Below are 22036 nucleotides of genomic sequence, written 5' to 3' on the forward strand. Positions count from 1 at the left end.
GATAGTAACTCCTTCCGGTGGCGAAGGTAGTTTTGATATGTAGAAATTAAACAAAAATGGGGATAGGACACCACCCTGTGGCACCCCTTGTTTAATTCTTCTTGGCTTTGATGTTTCGTTTCTGAATTGCCTGCCGACCACCCAGATAATTTGCGGTCCACCTATTAAGACATGGAGGAAGGTTAGACCCTTCCAGGTCTTGCAGTAACGTGCCATGGTTGACCGTATCAAAAGCTTTTGATAGGTCAAGCGCAACGAGTACTGTTCTATGGTGCGGCTTCTGATTTAAACCACAATTTATCTGGGTGCTAATGGCATTTAGCGCGGTGGTGGTGCTATGGAGTTTTCTAAAGCCATGCTGATGACAGGCTAGCTGCAAATTTGCTTTGAAGTAGGGGAGCAAAATGGCTACAAGCATCTTTGCTACGGGCGGTAGGAGAGATATCGGGCGATATGACTCTCCTATGTTAGCTGGTTTCCCAGGCTTTAGTAGCGGGACCACCTATGCCATTTTCAATTTTTCGGGAATGACAAAGGTGGAAAGAGACAGGTTGAAGACATGCGCTAAATATTTGAAACCCTCTTTCCTTAGGCTTTTAAGCATCGGCATGGGTATGCTGTCTGGGCCCACTGCTTTGGCGGTGATGGTAATCGGGGACGCGCTGAATTTATGCTTATGTGCGTGTCTGCTGGCCCTCCGTCTATCTTTGTCGACCGTAGAATGCATTATATATTGTCGGTAGAAAGAGCTCGCGCATTTTTTCGCATACGACAGTACTTTATCGCCAAAGGCGATGGAAATTTTGTCATTGTGCTTAGACGGATTCGATAGGGACTTTACAGTGGACCAAAGTTTACTTACACCGGCAGAGAGGTTACAACCGCTTAAGTGCTCCTCCCATTTCGCCCACTTGTGTTCATCCACAAGCAATCTGATGCGTTGGTTTATATCCCTTATTTTGGGGGTCACCGGGATCGAGCTGTCTTTAAAGTCACGTTCTCTCGCTAAATTTGCGACATCTGCCGGAAAGTGAGGGCGAATTTCGGGAATTTTACCGGCGGGAATGAAGCTAACCGAGGCGGATCCAATGGCCTTGCGGAAAGCACGTCCCCCTTGACGAGTATCAGTCGGGGTTGGGAGGGCAGCAAAGCGGTTGTCTGTAAAGGATTTGTATTCGTCCCACTTTCCTTTTTTGAAGTTTATGAAAGTGCGCTTTTCTGTGACAATGATGTCGGCGGTACGCTCGAGCGAAATAAGTATAGACAGGTGGTCGGATGCCAATGTTACCATCGGCTGCCGGTCACGATAGATATATCCGGTGAACTATGACATCTTCCTACCATACGTGTGGGGGCCTCTCCGTTTATTGTGCAGAACGTTGTTTCTTCTATTTGATCCGCCAACATCTCACCCCTCCTTTCTGACTGCAAGTTTGAATGCCATAGATCGTGATGGGCATTGATGTCACCTAAAATAATGCGATTATTGCCAGTGAGTAAGGCGCTGATGTTAGGGCGGTACCCACTGGGGCAACAGGTAACAGGAGGGATGTAGATGTTGATGATTTCTAGATTTGCATCGCCTGACCGGACAGATAAGCCTTGACGTTCCAAGACATTGTCCCTGCGGCCGATGTCGGGATCAAATAAATTATATTGCACTGAGTGGTGTAAGATAAACGCGAGGCCCCCTCCATTTCCGCTCTCACGATCTTTTCTTTGGACATTATACCCAGAACAGGTCTGCAGAGCAGATCTTGCTGTGAGTTTAGTCTCCTGAATCGCGGCGATGCGGATGTTGTGCCGCTTCATGAAATCGACTATCTATGTGATCTTCCCAGTTAATCCATTACAGTTTAAATGCAGAATTCTGAAGTGCAACGGGGGAGGCGTCGTCACTCTAGGAGTAAGAGATGGGTGACTACGCCTGGGTTGGGAAAGGCTAGGACGCAACTGCTGCTGTGGCCCTGGGACTGGACGTCCTTGGGTAAGCATTGGGGTACCCGGTGTAATTGGGTTAGCGACCTGGCAACATGGCGCAATGAAACCCATCGGGGGGTTACTGTCGCGGAGACCAGAACATCTAGGAAAGTGGCACCGCCCAAGGCAGAAGCTGCAGGGGCTGATACTCGGCATTGACTCTACTACGGAGATAGTAGTTAGGAGTGGTAGCAGCCGTTTGAGTTGTTGGCGCCGTGGGCGCGAGCAGCAGCGGATACTTGTTGTGGCTTGCTGAGCAGCGGGATCAAGCCCAGAACAACCTGTCCGATGCAACCATCCCTTACACGAGACACACTGAACAGAGTATGACCGTCCTAAAAAGATTATTTTCCAGCAGATGCAGCAAAACCATTTCTTAGGACCGGGGTCAGGAGACGGACCCGGATTGGGTTCGATACCTTCCCGGAGCAAGAGAATATGGAGCAGTCCCGCCCGTAAGGAGCTGCTGGGAGGATGCCAATTTATGGGAGGAACGCAACAAATTAAATGGGGTTACACTGAAACTTGCTATGTCTTTAGTAACATCGATTGAATCCTTCCTCTGCAAAATCGCGACTATGCAGGAGCATGGCATTTAATGAAAATGATCAAATTTTAAAATAAATTTTTTAATTTGAAATGTAGCCCTGACAGAAGTTATCCTTTGGAATTTAAATGGGATATGTTGCTTGTTGCATCTCACCCACGCGTTTCTCTCTAAATGATAACCATATTTCTTTAAATGGTGTCATGAATAGCATTCGCTAGCTAGCTTGATAAACCAGTAAATACACATGCAAGCATTTAACAAATGAAATCATGACTGAAAATGAAAGCTAGTTTCATTTACTTCATTGACGATGCAGAGCTATACTCGTTCACTGACCTGCTTTTCACTTTTACAAATCGGTAGTTGTAATAACTATGGTGTTTTTTTGCTTGTCAATCAGTGTTTGAAAATTTGATTTTCAACAATGTATGAGTTACTCTTCAAGTTATAAAATTCAGGTTTGAAAATTCCGATAAATGTACATATTTATGTATGTATGATGGTTAGTCATTTTTGTACATCTATATTAGCGTTGCCAAATGTCCCGTATTGGCCGTATTTTCACAATATCAAAATTAATAAATTATAATCTGCTACGAAACATGGCCATATTTGCGGCTTCAATTGTATTCAGGTTATTAGCATATTGCATGCAACTCTGTAAAGAAGAAAAATTCATCCCTACTGTGGTTCTAAATATTGTCCATGTTTGATATTTCGCACACCTAAATATTCAATTTGCAAGGCAAGTGTTTTGTTTTAAAATAACGTTTGCAAAATGAATCCATAGAATATTGAATTCGCATTAAACAACATATTAATTGTTAGCCTGTTTCATAAAAATATATGTTATAAATAAATGAGTTTAAAAAGTTGAATTCTATCTTAAAATTATTTCGCCGAAATGAGCAACCCATACAAATATATAGGTGTTTCCTATTATTCAAATGTCCCGGTAAATTTTCAAAAATCCCGGAAATTTGGCTCAAAATTGAGGTTTATCCCGGGAACCCGAAATAAAAATCTGGCAACCCTAATCTATATATGCATGGATGAGTTAGTTGATGCACTATGTGCGTTTGTGTGGGAAACTATGAAAGCGTAAACATATTTGTTTATCCTCGAGATTTGAAAATTATAAATTATATACAAACTGGAGCAAACATTTCAGAGAAGGTTAATGTACACGCGTATGTAAGAACATTAACTTTTTTTAAATTTTGGACCTTTAAAATTAAACAAATTGATGCAATGTACATACATATATACATTTCTATAAAAAAAAATATGTAACAGCTTAAAAATTCGCCATTCAATAGCCAAGATCGAAAAATTATAATGAATAATGTGCAAGTGTTTTTTTAAATATAGAAATACACTTATTGGTTGAGGTAACTACTTATACTCGTTAATGTACATAAATAAGGTTTTCTCAGATCACACATTGTAGGTACATATGTATGCACAAGCATGCAATTATGATTATAAACATTTCCAAAAGCAACCCGAACACTAGGCATAAAAATAGAAAGCTAAGTTTGTATAAAAAGCAAAAAACTGAAGAAAGTAACTTTTTATTGTAACCACCACTACGAATAGCGATAATTGAGTCGCTTCACAGAAAGTTGAAAAACTCAAAACGAAATAACTATAAGCCAACAACCAAACGATCACGCATTGTGAATAAATGTTGAAGAGCATGTAAACAAGATGGAGTAAAAAAGAGTCGACGTAGAAAGTGAAATGAAATTTAAAACAGTGAGCTTGCAAATGGATACAACATAATGGCACTGGCCTGAATTTAGAGCATGTAAAGTTTGTTGAACTTTTATCTGGAGAAGGCGAAAGTATAGTAGTTGAAGGCATGAACTCAACACAACAGCCGACCAGCTTTAAATTTGCTTTTACTAGAGTGTATGTATTCATACATTATAAAGCGGTTATTAAGCATCAAAGTAAAGTTAAATCCAGTGCTTATTTGTATTGGGCCCGAATACCCATCATCATCGTTAATTGGCTCTTAACCGTCTAAGCGAATTTGGACGGTTAGAACAATTCATACTATCAACTTCTGTATCGGGATAACTGGCGGCAACTAGGATCACCAAGGGAGGTTAAGTCTTCCTCCGCCTGCCTCTCCCGACTCAGTTGGAGGTGCCTTTGTTCAAACGGGAAAACGCAAAACTTACGGCGCGTTTGTTAAGGCCAATAATATCAATATCATCAGCATACGTTAGCATTTGTTTGCTCTTGTAATATATTGTCCCATCACGGGTTGGCTCTGATTCTAGAATAATCTTCCCCACCACGAAGAGGAGACCGCTTTATATGAAGCCTTGTTTGGTTTCCAATGACTCGGAGAGGTCCTTCCAAATCCTTACGGAGCTGGTGGTGTTACTCATGTTAATTTGGCAAAACCTTATAGAATTTGCATGGGACATGTCCATAGACATAGCATCTTACAAGCATATAAACATTGTAAACAGGTCGCCGTGGTGTGGGGTACCGTGCTCCGTCTACCACACCGAAGGCCGTAGGTTCAAGTTCCGGTCAAAGCAACACCAAAAGTTGGCAATAATGTTATTTCAATTAGAAACAATTTTTTCTAAGCAGGGTCGCCTTTCGGTAGTGGTTTGGCAAATAACCCGTGTATATTTCCCCCAAAGTAGAACAGAAATACGTACAACGAAGATTGATCACTCAGTTAGCAATATGCCGAAGGTGAAACTACCACCACATTGGAAATAACGCTATGACTCCAGCTGTCCTGGAGAGGGCAATTCCTTTGGGCAGATGTCTACCGAAAAGGCTGTAGGTGTCATGCGAGCAACTGAGTCTCGTTGCAATTGTTAACGCTTCGTTCTTTGCCACCGGGTCTATAGGTGCAGCCGTTGATTGACACCAACTACACCCCAACATTCCCATCTAAGAGCTAATTGTTGGGAGACATTTTCAACTTACGACAACTGTAATGTCATAAGTTTGATGAGTCCCTCGTCGAACTGTATGAGCAGTTAGTTCATAACTAGCGTTCACAGCAGAGCTGATAATACCCTGTTCAGCGGGGTGCCCCTGTCTACAGACTTTGCGAAGTAATCTTCCTGCAATTCGGCATGCAGCTCATCCATCTGGTCGGTGCTGGATGTGCTTCAATGTAGTTAAGACCATCTATGATCGCTCGACATTGTTGAAAGCCCCAGCAATGTATAAGAAGACTCCTGGCTGTACTCCTTCTATTCCAAGGCCTTCTCTCCCTGTACACAACATTGTGGTTAACAGTTCTTTATCCATGTGGGACTTCAGCCTCACAAAGGTTTGAGCAGAAGCTAATAATTTCATTGTACCCAATGTTTTGCATTTAAGGTCTTCGAAGAGAAATCCACTGTAAAATTTAATTATATGAAAGGTAATGTTTCACGAAATCTTTGCATTATTTAAATTGCAATTATTATAATCTATCCACAAATGATCATAAAGCACTTCGAATAATTTTGTTGGCCAAAGACACCAATTTCTCTTACGGCCTTATTTCGAACGTTATAGGTAAATTTGTTATAGGAGTTAGGTTAGGTTGAACTGGTCGGTCAATAAAGACTTCACACAGACTGAATTTTTCCATAGTGTTATCAGAATTTGTTTTACGACCAAACGGAAGAAATACAATTAAGTATTAGGACTTGTGTTATAGAACAACTCCGTCCTCTTGGAAAATACTAAAAGTTTTCTAGGACCTAGCCTAGTTGATGCCTCGGGATGTGGCAACTCTGCAGCCCCTTATAGATGGAGGCTTGACCTAGCGCGTGCAGGACACGAACACTGCTACTGACGAGGCCTAACTTATAAGAATATGACGCCAGTTGGAAGTGTTCAGTTAGTATGCCCATCGTGAGCCTTAAGTCTTCTCTCTTCAGAGATATGAGCCACTTTGGGAGTCTAATATTGTAGGCATTGCACATGGTCTTAGAAATTTGGTAGCCCCGCGCTTCTGTCCACGCCTTTCCTGTTTGATTGATCATATGCAACTCTTGTCTCCTTTTGATTTCTCCCAAACGGGTTGGGACGCCTACTTTCGATTGTTATTATGTAACCGAAAATCGTTACCAGTTCAGGTACTGTCAAAAAAACAAAGATGCACAATGAGAATAAAATGAACTAAATTGTGTTAAAAAGTATTAATTAAACGCATACAAATTTTTTGATTTGTTCTTGTTCAAACAAATACTAAGCAAACACGTGCAATTTTTCGTGTAAACTTAACAATACCACCTATATTGCTGGTAGCGTTATTATCCACAATCAGAATACGAAATGTCGTTTTTCATTTTTGTAACCGGTAAAATGATTGTTGCTACCAGCTAAGAATAAGGGTTTTAGGCTAACTTTTGAATAAAGATTTTTTTAAGACAAAGTAAGTAAACAAATTGGATTATAAAATAATAAAAACTGATATGAAAAAGAAAAAAACAGAACAAAAGTAAGCAGAATTAATGTACATATGCACATAAATCATGGTCTACGTTCAACCCAAGGACTCATTAAAGTTCAAGGTTATGTCGTGTCAATGGAGGATTTTTATTGTGAAAAGCTTTTTTCAGCTTGAGTTGGTTATTAAAAAGAGTAAAACTAAAGAGTTGAAGAAATTGTTTGACTCTTTATATAATTTTCTAACTGCTTTCAGTATGAGAGCATAAGCTTCATCGTGAAACTTAGAAGGAAGAGTTTTGTGGGAATGGAGGGAGAAGTTTATGTTGCTGACCTACACAGAATTTATCTCTAAGCACACACGTATGCAAATATACATATGTATGTATACTGAAAACACTTAATGACTACACTTTTTTTTAATTTGAAGGCACTTTAGAGTGTAATTCTTAATGTAATGTGTGTACAACTATTTACCTCTTAATGCTCTAGGAGGAATATTATTTTATCTGGGTCATTATTTTCCCTGTACTTAAGGTTATGTTCTCTACGGAACAATCTTATACTTTTCTACGCAAAAACTTTGAGCACAGATGTATACATACATATGTACGTTTATATTTTTAATATCCATAGTAGATACATATATGTATGAGCATTCATACATACATATGTATATAAATTCAACCTTATATGAATAATTGCGACAGAGTTTACTCGCCCATGAACCTACTGAGAGGCACTATAAAACCTTGTACTTGACCGAACCGCCATATGAGTCAAATGCAATGAACTGCTTGATTTCCAGCTTTTCCAAAGCTTTTCATGTTTAGCAAGTAGCCAAAATGTAAATTTGTAGTAAGTTTAGTTACTGAAGAGCGCATGTGTGGGCCTTTTTTTTAACGTGGGCAATAGGGGCGGTGCACTATCAAGGTCTCAGTGACGTTTATAGCGCCGGGAATAGTATAACTTCTTAGTGTGTGTGAATTTCTTATATATTTGTGAACCCATGGCGAGTTCAAAAATAGAACATATACATATGTACTTAACTATAAATCTTCTATAAATCTTATAAAATAAAGTCGCTAAATGCCATGTATGCACATAACTTCACACAGAATGCTCCGATTTTAAAACGGTTTTTTGCATTTGAAAGCTTAGCTACGTCAGATGGTACAGTTAATATAATTTGAAGATATATATTATAGGGGCGTGGAAAATTACCAAAATGTAGTAAAAAATCATAAAATTTTTGTTTACACAGCTATAACTCATAAACGGATGGATGGATTTAAAAATTATACTTTTCATTAAAACTTTGAAATATTTACCTTCGATCTGCGTCAAAAAAAATACTTGATTCATTTCTTATATCAGCCAAATTGTTTAAACAAAAGTAACATTTTTACCAAAAAATGTGTTTGTGTGGTTGTTCGCTGTGAGCTGTGCGCGCTAATTGGTTTTGAGTGAGGCATGATGCGACACATACATACGTGCATATATAGCATTCGCTGCGTTATTTAACTTCGGACGTAGGTTTATAGGTATGTATGGATGTACATCACTACATAGTCTAAAACAAAGTCGCTATGTCCCTTTGAATGCTTAAACCTTTAAAACTACGCAACGGATTTTGACGCGCTTTTTTTTTAATAGATAAAGAGTGATTGAAGAGGAAGGAACGGATGAACATATTTGGCTGAAAATTGGTGGAGGGGTAGCTTAGAACCAGGAGACAGACATAGGATAATTTTTGTCCCGTTCTGGCTAGGGTCTTGAGATCAAAACGTGGACCTGGGTATCAAATGGAAGCTGTTAATGAATACTTTGATACGGGGTATTTTTCGTACCCGCGGGTACCTAGGGTCTCGAGATATAAGCGAAAACGTGGACGCGGGTACCCCTGGAATGTGTTTATACAATATGGATAACAAATGAAAGCTGTCATTAGTGCTTTAGTACAGGGTAGTTTTTATACCGCTGGGTGACTAGGGTCTCAAGATATAGGTCAAAACCTGGACCCGGATACCCCTAGAATGTGTGTGTAATAGGGATACCAAATGAAAGCTGTTGCTGAGAGCTTTAAAGTAATTTTCATTGTGATATTCGATTTAGTCGCATCAACCTGGCAAAACTGATAAATATGCATGCTAAGCCGAAATAAAGACATGAATAAATAATACCCACATAACTATTTACATACGTCCTATTCGATTTTCCTGGCAATAAGGGATGAAAAAGAATGGGAAAAACTTGAGAGAAGAGAAAAGATGGAAGGAGAAGGAGACTGAGAAAGAGATAGAGTGAGACGAAGATAGAGATAGCTGAAGCGAAGAGATGGAGTGAGGAGTGAATAAAAGGATTAAGAAAAAGTGAGGGGGGGGGGGGGGAACAGAGTTAAACGGAAAAAGCTTATTAATATTTATGTAGATAGACCAAATTTAGGGCAGAACAACGTCTGACGGGTGTGCTAGGTATATATATGACAGACTTTGACATATACCGCTCCACAATTAATAAGAATATCTAATGTAAAATATACTTATGAGTTACCATGTTATTAAAACAACCACTGAAAGAAAAGATATCTTATAACTTTGAATACTCACTTTGCGCAATCTTTTAAAAAAAAGAATTACTAAACAGCAATAAATTCAAATAAAATGAAAAGCCGAACAATTTCTTAATTTTTCATTAGTATTTTAAGAATTGATGAGCTTAATAACGGTTTATATTAATTGAATATTCAATTATTATTGTTTTTTATTAATAGAAACTGAGATTCGAACAACGGGTAACATTACAAAATTACTTGACGATAATTACGTGGCGGTTTTTGAAAGGGCACCATCGCAATATGCCAGTAAATGTTTCTTTGTTTTCAATTTCCCTTAATAAAACTAAAGTTATAATTCAATATTCAATTATTAAAACAAAGCAGCCTAAATTTAGCGAAAACAGTGATTCAAAAGGTATTAGCAGTTTAAGTTGGCATGGGAAGACCCATATATAAAACAAAACCTGTATGTTTGCACGTTATCTCCGAGTCTTGAGGCGAGATCATTAAAAACTTAATACTTTTACCTACAATGAAGGTTAACGTAATCTTGTATTGAGTAAAATGTATGAAGCCTAAAACCCTAGAAACACGGTTAAAAGTTTGAGCCTAAATATGAAACTTTTTCAAATAAAAATTACACCCGCCTACTTAAAAACTGTTACGCAGAATTGGGGTTTAATTTGAAACTAGTGAGGTCTGCACTTGCAGTTATAAGAAAGGAAGTAAGAAAGTTATCTCCGAGTCTTGAGGCGAGATCATTAAAAACTTAATACTTTTACCTACAATGAAGGTTAACGCAATCTTGTATTGAGTAAAATGTATGAAGCCTAAAACCCTAGAAACACGGTTAAAAGTTTGAGCCTAAGTATGAAACTTTTTCAAATAAAAATTACACCCGCCTACTTGAAAACTGTTACGCAGAACTGGGGTTTAATTTGAAACTAGTGAGGTCTGCACTTGCAGTTATAAGAAAGGAAGTAAGAAAGTCTAAGTTCTGCTGAAACCTAACATTATATACCCTGCGTTTCAAGTGCACAGAAACGCTGTTGTTGTTTGCTTTGTGTGGTTAGTAGTGTTAGAAGGCTGCTCAATAATATATGGTTCTATTCTGAACTCATTTTCGTTCAAAAAAGCAAAAAGGATACAGAGGCTACCACTAATGAATTTGAGCGGATAATAATGCAGTTTAACAGTTGTTGCCATGACAAAAAATTTTATGCCAAATTTCGTTCGGATTAGGAGCTTTTTGTTCGACTTATGGCATTCAAAGTATTTTAGAAGGAGTAACAAAATAAGGGGGCGAATAACGCCCATTTTAAAAATTTGTTTAAGTTTTGTTCTTACCTCAACCATGCCACCATTGGGGAAGATGTAGTTAAATACCATAGAGTTTTTGCAAACTTTGTTAAGGTTAGACCTTTAGGAAAAGTGGACTTGGTCTTTAACCGATTTTGATTATCTTCACTCAGTCTATATAATTTGGGAAGAATACTGCCTCTGCCAATTTGCAATGTAATATCGTTAACGGCTTTTGATTTACGGTTTGTTAAACTTCCAAGTGTTCTTCTTGTGGTGCAACACCCATAATCCAATTCCATGTTTTGCGTCATAAATCCAATCTACCTGTCAAATTTCATTACCTCAGCGATATTCGTTTTTGAATTATCTCCTTTTTGCCATTTTTCTAAATTTTCGATATCGAAAAAGTGGGCGTGGTTATAGTCCGATTTTCTTGATTTTATGAAGATACCTTAAAATAATAGATACCTAACCTAACCTATCGTGTTTACGGACAGACGGACGGACGTACGGACATGTCTAAATGAATTTCTTTTTTCGCCCAGACCATTTTGATATCTATCGCGATTAGTTTATGCCGTTACGGGGCACCGTTATGCGAACAAAAATTGAGAGATTTCTCATTTAGTACAAAAAGTTTCAAAGATTGCTTAAGCCGATAAATGGTTTCAAATTTAGGCTCAAATTTCCAACAGCGTATTTAACGTAGATCGTTCTTTGATAGCAACACTCAACACCTCATTGCTGAGATACTAAATAATTTAATATCCACATCAAGTGTAAACAACTCCTTCACTTTGCAGCTCCTGTCATAAATATGAATATGTGGGCACATCTATTTAACAGTTAAGTTTTCCAAAGACAGTCAGGAAGTGACCAGTGGTGCTACCATTCGAACGTAGAGGACATTCACTACTCAAGAAACTGACGTTTCGCGGTTGTCCATAATGAACTGATGACTATGAACAAGGAAAAAATTTTGCACTGCACAAATAAACATTTATATCTTTCAATTTAAAATTGGCCTACATCCATTTAGAAATACTTATCGTTTTGGTAAAACGGCGATCATTGGAATCAATGCTTCGAGCACAGACGTTTGGAAATGTTGGCCTACATTTTTAAAATTTTATCCAGGGTCCAATTCAATTTTAGCGTAATGAAGTACAGTGCTCACGTGGAAAATTTAAATTGGAGTCGCCTAGGATTATATGTAGGATTATATGATTTTCACCCTTTAGTCACGAAAGTTATGCTATCAACTCATACAATGGTGAGTGGAATACCGCCACAAATTGAGGTGACGTTCGATATTGACGAAATGGTGGTAGAAAAGTCAACTGGTAAAGAGAATAACAAACAAACTTTTTTAAGCTTTTAAAGCTTTTTTTTATGGCTGCCTGCTCGTGCTTCTCAATTATTGCCATTATTTAAAATAAATGACGAAAAAATAACGAAATTTTTATAGCTGTCACAAAACGCTCAACGTATAATCAAAGCTTAAATTGATATGGCATTTTCCGTTGTATAAAGAATATTAGGGTATTTAAGAATTTTGTGCAAATAGTCCAGAATCATTTCACTGCAGTACGCTAACAACATGCACAAGCAAATGCGCAACTGTGAATTCAAAACAAAATCTGAAAAGAAAAAAGTAAAATTTACATAAACAAATGCAAAAAGCTCTGAAATAATTTATTATTAAAAAAACAAGTAAGGAAGGCTAAGTTCGGGTGTAACCGAACATTACATACTCAGCTGATAGCTTTGGAGACAAAATAAGGGAAAATCACCATTTAGCAAAATTAACCTAGGGTAACCCTGGAATGTGTTTGTATGCCATGGGTTTCAAATGGAAGGTATTAAAGGGTATTTTAAAAGGGAGTGGGTCATAGTTTTAGAGGTGGACGCCATTTCAGGATATCGCCATAAAGGTGGACCAGGGGTGACTCTAGAATGTGTTTGTACGATATGGGTATCAAACTAAACGTAATAATGAAGGTTTTGAAAGGGGTGGCCCTTAGTTGTATATGTGAAGGCGTCAATAAACCAATCCAATCAACATGTTTCATCCCTTTTTCCGTATTCGGCATAGAATTATGACATTTTTTTCATTTTTCGAAATTTTCGATATCGAAAAAGTGGGCGTGGTCATAGTCGGATTGCGCCCAATTTCAAGACCAAGATAAAGTGAGTTCAGATAAGTACGTGAACTTAGCTTAGTAAAGATATATCGATTTTTGCTCAATTTATCGTGTTAACGGCCGAGCGGAAGGATAGACTGTCGACTGTGTATAAAAACTGGGCGCGGCTTCAACAGATTTCGCCCATTTTCACAGAAAACTGTTACCGTCATAGAAGCTTTGCTCTTACCAAATTTCATAAGGATTGGTAAGTTTTTGTTCGACTTATGGCATTAAAAGTATTCTAGCCAAATTAAATGAAAAAGGGCGGAGACACGCCTATTTTGAAATTTTCTTTTATTTTTGTATTTTGTTGCACTATATCATTACTGGAGTTGAATGTTGACATAATTTACTTATATACTGTAAAGATTTTGAATTTTTTCTTAAAATTTGACTTTTAAAATTTTTTTTTTGAAGTGGGCGTGTTCTTCATCCGATTGTGGTAATTTTTATTAAGCACACATATAGTGATAGGAGTAATGTTCCTGCCAAATTTCATCATGATATCTTCAACGACTGCCAAATTACAGCTTGAAAAACTTTGAAATTACCTTCTTTTAAAAGTGGGCGGTGCCACGCCCATTGTCAAAAATTTTACTAATTTTCGATTCTGCGTCATAAGTTCAACCCACCTACCAAGTTTCATCGGTTTATCCCACTTTGGTAATGAATTATCGCACTTTTTCCAATTTTTGAAATTTTCGATGTCGAAAAAGTGGGCGATATCGTTCATTTTAAATAGCGATCTGAGATGAGTGCCCAGGAACCTACATACCAAATTTCATTAAGATATCTCAAAATTTACTCAAGTTATCGTGTTAACGGACAGACGGACGGACGGACGGACGGACGGACGGACGGAAATGGCTCAATCAAATTTTTTTTCGATACAGATGATTTTGATATATAGAAGTCTATATCTATCTCGATTCCTTTATACCTGTACAACCAACCGTTATCCAATCAAAGTTAATATACTCTGTGAGCTCTGCTCAACTGAGTATAATAAATTGGCCACAGCGCTACTAATCTAAGAAGAATTTGTAGAATGCATACATACAAGATAGATAGCTAGATTTTAGTGGTCGACTTAGTAAAGATTAAGCATTAGTATATTCCCATATACATTATTTGCTTTGGGTTACCAACTTCATATAAAGTGCGTATAAAGCAATCAAATGGGCATGATGAAACAATAAAGGTGATTAAAGTCGATATTTACAGCAGCTTTCAGGTTGGAAGAAAAAGCAAAAGTAAAACTCTGCAATAAAAAAACGAGAAATGAGGATCGATAGATTTAAACAAAACTAATATAACGGTATTCCTTTTTCCAAGGGAAATAAAAACAACAAAAAATATGAAAGATCAAAATTCATATAAAACATTTTTAGCACCATTTCTCAAAAAAATAATGAACCGATTTTCGACCCACATGATAGGTATTTCTAATCCCTTTGAGCCAATATACATATACATACATACATATGTATAATACATATGTGAGCACGTAAGGTGCTTAAAGGGCGAATTAATGGTGACTTATAACCATAAAGCCATTACCAGATAAAACAGCTGATCACACCTAACTTATGGAAATCTATGTAATCGAGTTGGCCGTTATGGTATGACACCATTCATCGATTACATTGATTTAAAGCAGCTAATCGAGTTAGCGTTATGGTATGGCACCATTCATCGATTACATTGATTTCCATAAGGTAGGTTCGATCAGCTGTTTTATCTGATTATGGCTTTATGGTTATAAGTCACCATTAATTCGCCCTTTACTCTTGCTAAGACACGTTAACATTCTCATCAATCAAAGTGTACGTATAGCCGACAACAAATAAGTGTGCTACGACGCTACCCGACTGCACTAACACATACAAAATTTAGCAAATTTCGTGCAAATAATCGTGCATTAATCCCTAAAGAGATTGGTCTCCGATTGATCTCTTTTGTCTACATTTGGGCATAATTCATCCCCTATAGTCCCTTTCGGGTACAGTTGGGATTAGTCAGCTTGATATCTATGTAGAAATATTAGAAAAAACAGCAACGAAGTAAAATATAAAAGATTACAGGTGATTGAATCGAATTATTTAAGAAAAATTCGGAGCCCTAAACCGAACCTAAATTACTAGGACTTAACGACTACGCCGGAGTTAGGGAAACATGTTTGGAATGTGTCAACAAACAAAAGAGTTCGCTGAAGGCGCCCATTGAAATTTAAGAACGATGCATCGCTGTCGTTTTCATATTGTGTTCCATAATTTTTTTATTGCGCATCTCATTAAGAATAGCTCTGTTTACTACCAAAAAATCTAACACATTCTTGTAAATAAAATATTTTAACTGCACTGAAAGAAAAAGACTGATAAAATCAACCGAAATACGGGTCAATTCAACCGAAATTTTTATCCATCGCAACAAGATGTTGAATCAACTGCGCACAAATCGTTGATTCGTAATTGACCGTTTTAGTAGTCAATTGAACAAAAAAAGTTGTTGCGACAGCTTTGTACGAAGGTACCTATGTATGTTGCCATATACATACATACGTTAATATGTAAATACATAAATACGCATGCTTGCTACATATATATAAATATGTACTAGAGGTTTACGTCGGTCACTTAATCGGCGGCGGCGGCGGCGGCGTAGGCTCTATTTTATACCGGCGGCGGCGGCGTGTCCGGCGCGCTGACAAAGTGATCGGCGTAAACCTCTAAATTGAATGGCTGGACTTCAGATTGTCACATTGTCCACAACTAATGAATATGGAAACATACTGATGCCGCCAATGGTATGTTTGACGATCTGGAACAACATCATTAACTTGCGGATGAATATCTGGGAGGCTTGTAAAGCGAAAATTTTAAAAAATAATATTTGGAAAGGTTTTGTTTTTCGCATTTAAGGAAATCGACGTTTCGGCCATTTCGGAAAGATCCGCGGTTTTTACCTTTCGCGGATCGTTCAGAAAATTTTCTTGCAGAGAGAGGGTGAAATACTTAAGATGGTAACACTTTTGTAGCGTAGTTTCACTGAAGGGGATGCCCTGGGCTAACTATAATACCCGTCGTCGGCACGATTTCTTTAAATCATGTGTGGCTCCTTGTTGGTTACGCACAAAGGCGACTTACGGTTGCTATTGATGGTCTATTAAAAGTCATGACTCTCGTGGCACAGTTTTAACGATTAGCATCAATGCTGGCTTATTGTTGATCGCACCAAAGGGCGCCTTCACTTTTTTAGCTGTTTCTAGGAGCTACAATTCCCGACGTGCGAACAGGAGCAATCCCGACCACCAGTCGCTACCACGCATCCTGGCCCTTATACAATATGCCAGCACTGAAGCTATAGGACTGCGACTTCGAACTCATACCTTCGTCGACGTCACTTTTCTAGAAGCTCTAGGTGTAGCTCCGAAGACTTTCTGACTGATGTTTTTGTCGCGCTATGCTTCGGAGCTACACCAAAAAAACACCTCGAAACATTAGGAAGTAACTACATCGACATCATAAGCAGTCTAAGTGGATATCATTGCGTAACTCATGGGTGAAAATCGTATAATCCTTGGCGCATCTACATGATTTAAACTTGCAAGGTTTTAAAATGTAGACCAAAATTTGCACACGTTTGTGTTCGATAGATTTACTTCAATAGTCATAATTTTCGGCTTTACGATTTAAGAGCTCATTATGGATGACCGTCTTCAGTTTTCAGACTAGCTTGACTATCCCCTACGTAAGGGAAGCAGAATACCCGTTCATCTGTTCGACTGTTTTGAGAAAGCTTTTCCTTCACCTTTTTGACTGTTCTTGCGAAGAGCAAAGCCTCACCTGGTAAATATATGTGCTTACGTATTCACATTTGTAACAGGAGCCGTAACGTCTAGGTGCCATTAAACACGGTTGATAGGCTATATCCAATGTGATTCACTCCAAGGTACTAGTTGGGGATAGGGCCACCAACGTTAGGAAATGTCAAACCGGGAGACTTGGGTTGATGAAGTGTGAAAATCAAAACTAAGATTTGAAACGCTATTTTATAGTTAAGCAAATACAGTGATTTTTTCAACCCTTCTCATAGATGTTGAAGATATGGATATGCAACGTAAGTATGAGCTGAAAATCATTTCAAAGTAGAATTTAAACCACTGGAGCATACTAAAGGATTTTGTATCACTGATTTCCCTTATTCTTTCAGCCACTCGGGATATAAAATTCGGCATCTTTTGCGGGTAACTTGCTTTTTTAACAACTTGAGGACATTTTGAAAATGTGTTCTACATTTTGGGACATTTTATTTAAATTCATTGTTCTTTATTAATTTTTTGAAAAATTATGTGAAGTGAGCAATAAAAATTGAAGTTTATATATGTATAACTTTTCTTTAAGTGTTTTGTTTTAATAACTTGGTGAATTCGGTAATGCGAAATCCGGCATTGAAAGCGCCTGTTTTCTCAAATAACTGTTGAACGGTTAGAAAGTATTAAATTTCGCAATAGGATTTTTATAACTGGCAGTGATGCGCATCCCTTGATACCCCTTTCGACCATATCGGGCCAATTTTCGAGACGAACAATAAATGGCCTAGACAGTCTCAAAAGAGTAGAAAATATAGTAAGGCGCCGGACGCCGCCGCCGCCGCGCCGATTTTTTTGACATTCGGCGGCGGCGTGCGAAAAATCACGGTAATAGGCGGCGGCGGCGGCGTTTATCGGCGGCGTATATCTCTAATATATACGCACTTAAGGGTCAATTATACTTACAGAGCATAGCAGGGCACAGCAACATTGCTCTCGCAAACAATATCTGTTCAATGGGATTTGCGTGTACTTGATTAGACTACGCAGTGCATTGCATTGCATGGAAGTCTGTTGAATTTTGATTTCCATGTATGCGCTATGCGCGCGACTGTCTCACTCTTCGTGCTGTTAACATTGTTATTGCAAAGATTGGAAAAATTAGCATCACTCTCAGAGTAAAAAATATTGCTTGCTTGTATATGTGTATGTTTTACATCCTAACTTTATTTGTGTGTGAGTTTGCCCTTGTCAGCGATAGTCTATGCACGCTACGTAAAGTATAATCAGCTCTATATTGGACATGCCATGTACTGTTTTGTCATGCAATGCGCTGTAAGTATAATTAGACCTTTACTAAGAAAACTTCAATTGGAGGTATATTAAATATGCTAGCACGCAATAAATATTATACACTTTATTATTTTGTTTTATTAAACGCACTTTCACCAAATTTTATATTTTAAAATAATTTATTTAATTTATAGTTTTGAACTTCGCTTTGCAAATAGAAATGAAAATAGCAGTCACAAAACTGATTCTCAATTCTTTCAGTTGCAGCTCAGCTCATTCTCAATTTCTTCTCTCGCATGTGGTTTCCACACTTGATTGTTTGGAACAAAACTTGTATGTAGTATAAATGTTTGACATAACATTTTAAATACAGAACTTGTAAGTTATAGAAAAGTGAACAATCAAATCGCAGGAAGATACTTCGCAAATGAGTGGATGCCATCTGCAGATCCAAAGGGCTTTAGTAGATTTAATATATCATATGCAAGTCTCGCCAGTTATCTCTGTGTTGCAACACCATCTGTCAATCTCAACTCAATGAAGGTAAAAGCAGTAATTTATAGGTTTCTACCATTTTTGAAGAATTGTAGGAACACTCTTTTGTATCTTATAATAATATTTTATATTAGAAAATATTGCCTAAACCTTATTTTCACATATTTTGTATATCTTGAATCGTATATCTTTAATTTTATATGCGTTGAAAATTTTCGTTATTCACGTTTGTCAACCCTTCTCCAATTCATTAAAAGATGGCGAGGAATAAAATAAATTTCAGAAAGTTATTTGGGGAACGTAAAGCTTTATTGCTAATACAGTAATGAAATCCATAATTATACACAAAAATAAATTAAACCTGATTTCTCTTCCTACTTATTGCTCTATTGCCATGTGCCCATCACTAGCTGAGGTGAGTTAAAATATCCAAAGCTCTCCCTAGTGCTACGTAATTCTCTGGGCTTGTGTAAATACTCTTTCATGCTTTAGCATTCGCCTGGCTTTGCTAGTGTACAGACGGGCGGTTGGCACCAGGTGACATAGATGTTAGATCGTTTTAAAAAATTCAGTGCAAACCAGCATGAAGTAACCGAAAAAACAAATTTGTTCATTAGTTATAACTTGAGACTGTGTAAAAGAACATAATTAGTGAAGAAATGTGATTTAATGCAAACCAAAAATGGTGAAACACATATGTGTAACACAAATGCAGGTCTTAAATGACTAATTAATGGTGTGTGTTTGGATGAGTTATCGGCATTATCTACGTTGGAACCTATAGCACTTGCGGCAGCCATTCTACATACATACAACACTCTCTCAGCTTAGCGCGGAGCTAATGTTCAACACTACTAACACAAAATCATTTGTGCATTTGTATAATTTGTTGCATTAGTGTTGTCCCCGTACATGACAAAAAAGTGATCGTGCGATTTAAACTTTAAAAAATTTAGTTCATACATACATAACAATGTTAAAGATGGCCGCCGGATTGTTAAGCATATTAGTAGATTGCTCTCTTAGTAAATAATGTGCTGCAGAAATAATGAAAATCGATTTATTTGAACAATAAATTACTCTTTAGAAAACTATCAATGATAAATATGATAAACGCAATCAACACCCAGCAAGAGCAACAACAATCAAGCGTTAAATGGCTTGAGCACGCCTGGCTTTATTTGTATTTGTGTCGCCTAAGAGTACTTGAACTGCTCATACGTATGTGTGCATATTGTATTTTGCACATCAAAATATTGCGATAACCAATTCCGTATATATTTGAAAAACGGTTTTATTGGCATTAATTGTTGTTTGCGAATGGCTGATTTAAAAGCTCAGTTTAATTAAACGACCAAAGAAATTATGAATGAACCATAGGGTGAAGAATAAAAGTAAAAGATACATACATTTTGCACAACACAATTATTTGAATATAACTCACCAATTCACCACGATTTGCGACTATCAATTTACAGTTATTGATAAAAAATTAACGCGCACATATATGTACATACATATAACTTTTGTTTGCATACCACTAACACAACTACAAGAAATTGAATAAAATTTCGATATGACCGAATCTGGCATAAACATGGATTTTGATCTTAAACACTTTCCAATCGAAGACTTAGACTCGCTAACAACAGAAGTCCAAGTCGCTGGAAGAACGGAAAATTTAGAATTCTACGAGTTGAAATCTGCTACGCATTCCGTGAGACTGGATGATATGTAAGAAGTTATTTTTTATGTACATATGTATATACAATATTCAGTGCCTTGAAGAACCCTAACTTAATACATAGGTAGTACATTAAGGTGATGGCTTTTAACTTGATTATACACATAGTATGAATGTATATTAATGTGATCAGAAACAATGATCCATGATATAAAATTTTTACTTTTGTAGTCCATTGCAGAATTATGCTGGAAATGTCGTAATAAGGAAAGACCTTTTTTGACTTCGGTATCAATAAGCCAAAATCAAAAATTACAAATTTTATTTCTATCAAAACTTGGTAACAACACTTATACCAATAGCGCATATGTCTGAGCTACATATGTATTAGAGATATACGCCGCCGACGGCCCTAGTTTTTCGCACGGCGGCGTCCGGCGCGGTACTATATTTTCTACTCGTTTAAGGCCATTTATTGTTCAAGTAGACAATTGGTCGGATATGGTCGAAAGTGGTATCAACGGATGCGCATCACTGTCAGTTATAAGAAACTAATTGCGAAATTTAACTCTTTCTAACTGTTCAAAAGTTATTTAAAAAAACAGGCGTTTTCGATGTCAGCATAACACGGACTTTGCATCACCCAATTCACCAAGTTATTAAAACAAAACACTAAAAGAAACGTTATATAATAAATTTATATAATCACTTTGTATATTTTTTCCAAAAAAAAACTTACCCAAGGCGTTTCAAATTGTTTTCAAGTTGTTAAAAAAACTAAAAAAAAGTGCCGATTTTTTTTAAAATTGTATATTGCGATTGGCTGAAAGAATAAGCGAAATCAGTGATGCAAAATCCTTTAGTAGGTTCTAGAGGCATAAACACTCCTTTGAAATGTTTTTTACCTCATACTTAAGTTGAGAATATATGAACGTATGAGAAGGGTTTGAAAAATCACTTGGGCTTACATTCAAACATCTGTTGTTTATTTGCGAAACTATACAATAGCGTCTGAAATGTTAATTTTAATTTTAACACTTCATCCTTCAACACCCAAGTCTCCCGGTTTGACATAAAGTTGGCGGCCCTATTCAAAACTATTCCCTTGGAGTTAATTACATTGATTATAGCCTATCAACCAAGTTTAAATATCACCTACGCGTTACGGCTCCTTTTACAAATGTGAATACGTAGGCACATATATGTATTTACCAGGTGAGGCTTTGTCCTTCGCAAGAACACTCAAAGTGGTGAAGCAAAAGCTTTCCCAAGACAGTGGAAAAAATTACCGTGTGTGCTACTACCCTAACGAAGTGGACAGTCGAACTAGTCTGAAAACTGAAGCTACGCGGTCATCCATAATGAGCTCTTATATCATTAGGCCGGAAAACAGCAGTAAACATCATTCAACTTAAAATCGGTCGACTTTCATTCTAAAATATCGTTTTGATTTAACGAAGACTATTGAAATCAATGATGTGAACACAAACGTCTACAAACTCTGGTTTACATTTTAAAAATTTTATCCAGGGTCCTTGTAAAATTTTAATTATATAGATGCGCCGAGGATTATACGATTTTCACCCATTACGCAATGACGGCATCCTTGGCCGAACTCCCTAACGTTTCAATTTGTTTCTCTGGTGTAGCTCGGCGAAAGAATCCGTTGGAAAGTCTTCGCAGATACACCTAGAGCTTCTAGGAAAATGAAGTCGACGATGAGTTCGAAGTCGCAGTCCTATAGCTTCTGTGCTGG

General features: G+C 37.3%; 1 protein-coding gene across 2 annotated transcripts in view; it reads left to right on the plus strand.

Annotated features, from left to right (window-relative positions):
• Positions 1-3580: 3580 nt before the first annotated feature.
• The window catches only part of Mitf (transcription factor Mitf), a 120368-nt gene continuing 101912 nt past the window's right edge, over positions 3581-22036 (plus strand). Inside the window, exon 1 of one of the 2 annotated variants that reach the window (XM_067788183.1) lies at positions 3581-3720. In XM_067788183.1, the coding sequence (XP_067644284.1) occupies positions 3602-3720 (119 nt within the window). In that variant the 5' untranslated portion in view covers positions 3581-3601. Of the gene's footprint in view, positions 3721-19119; positions 20331-22036 lie in introns of those variants that run through there. The other variant, XM_067788182.1, reaches the window with a different exon arrangement.

The sequence above is a fragment of the Eurosta solidaginis genome, chromosome 5 (genome assembly GCF_040869045.1).
Source record: "Eurosta solidaginis isolate ZX-2024a chromosome 5, ASM4086904v1, whole genome shotgun sequence".
Classification (NCBI taxonomy): domain Eukaryota; kingdom Metazoa; phylum Arthropoda; class Insecta; order Diptera; family Tephritidae; genus Eurosta; species Eurosta solidaginis.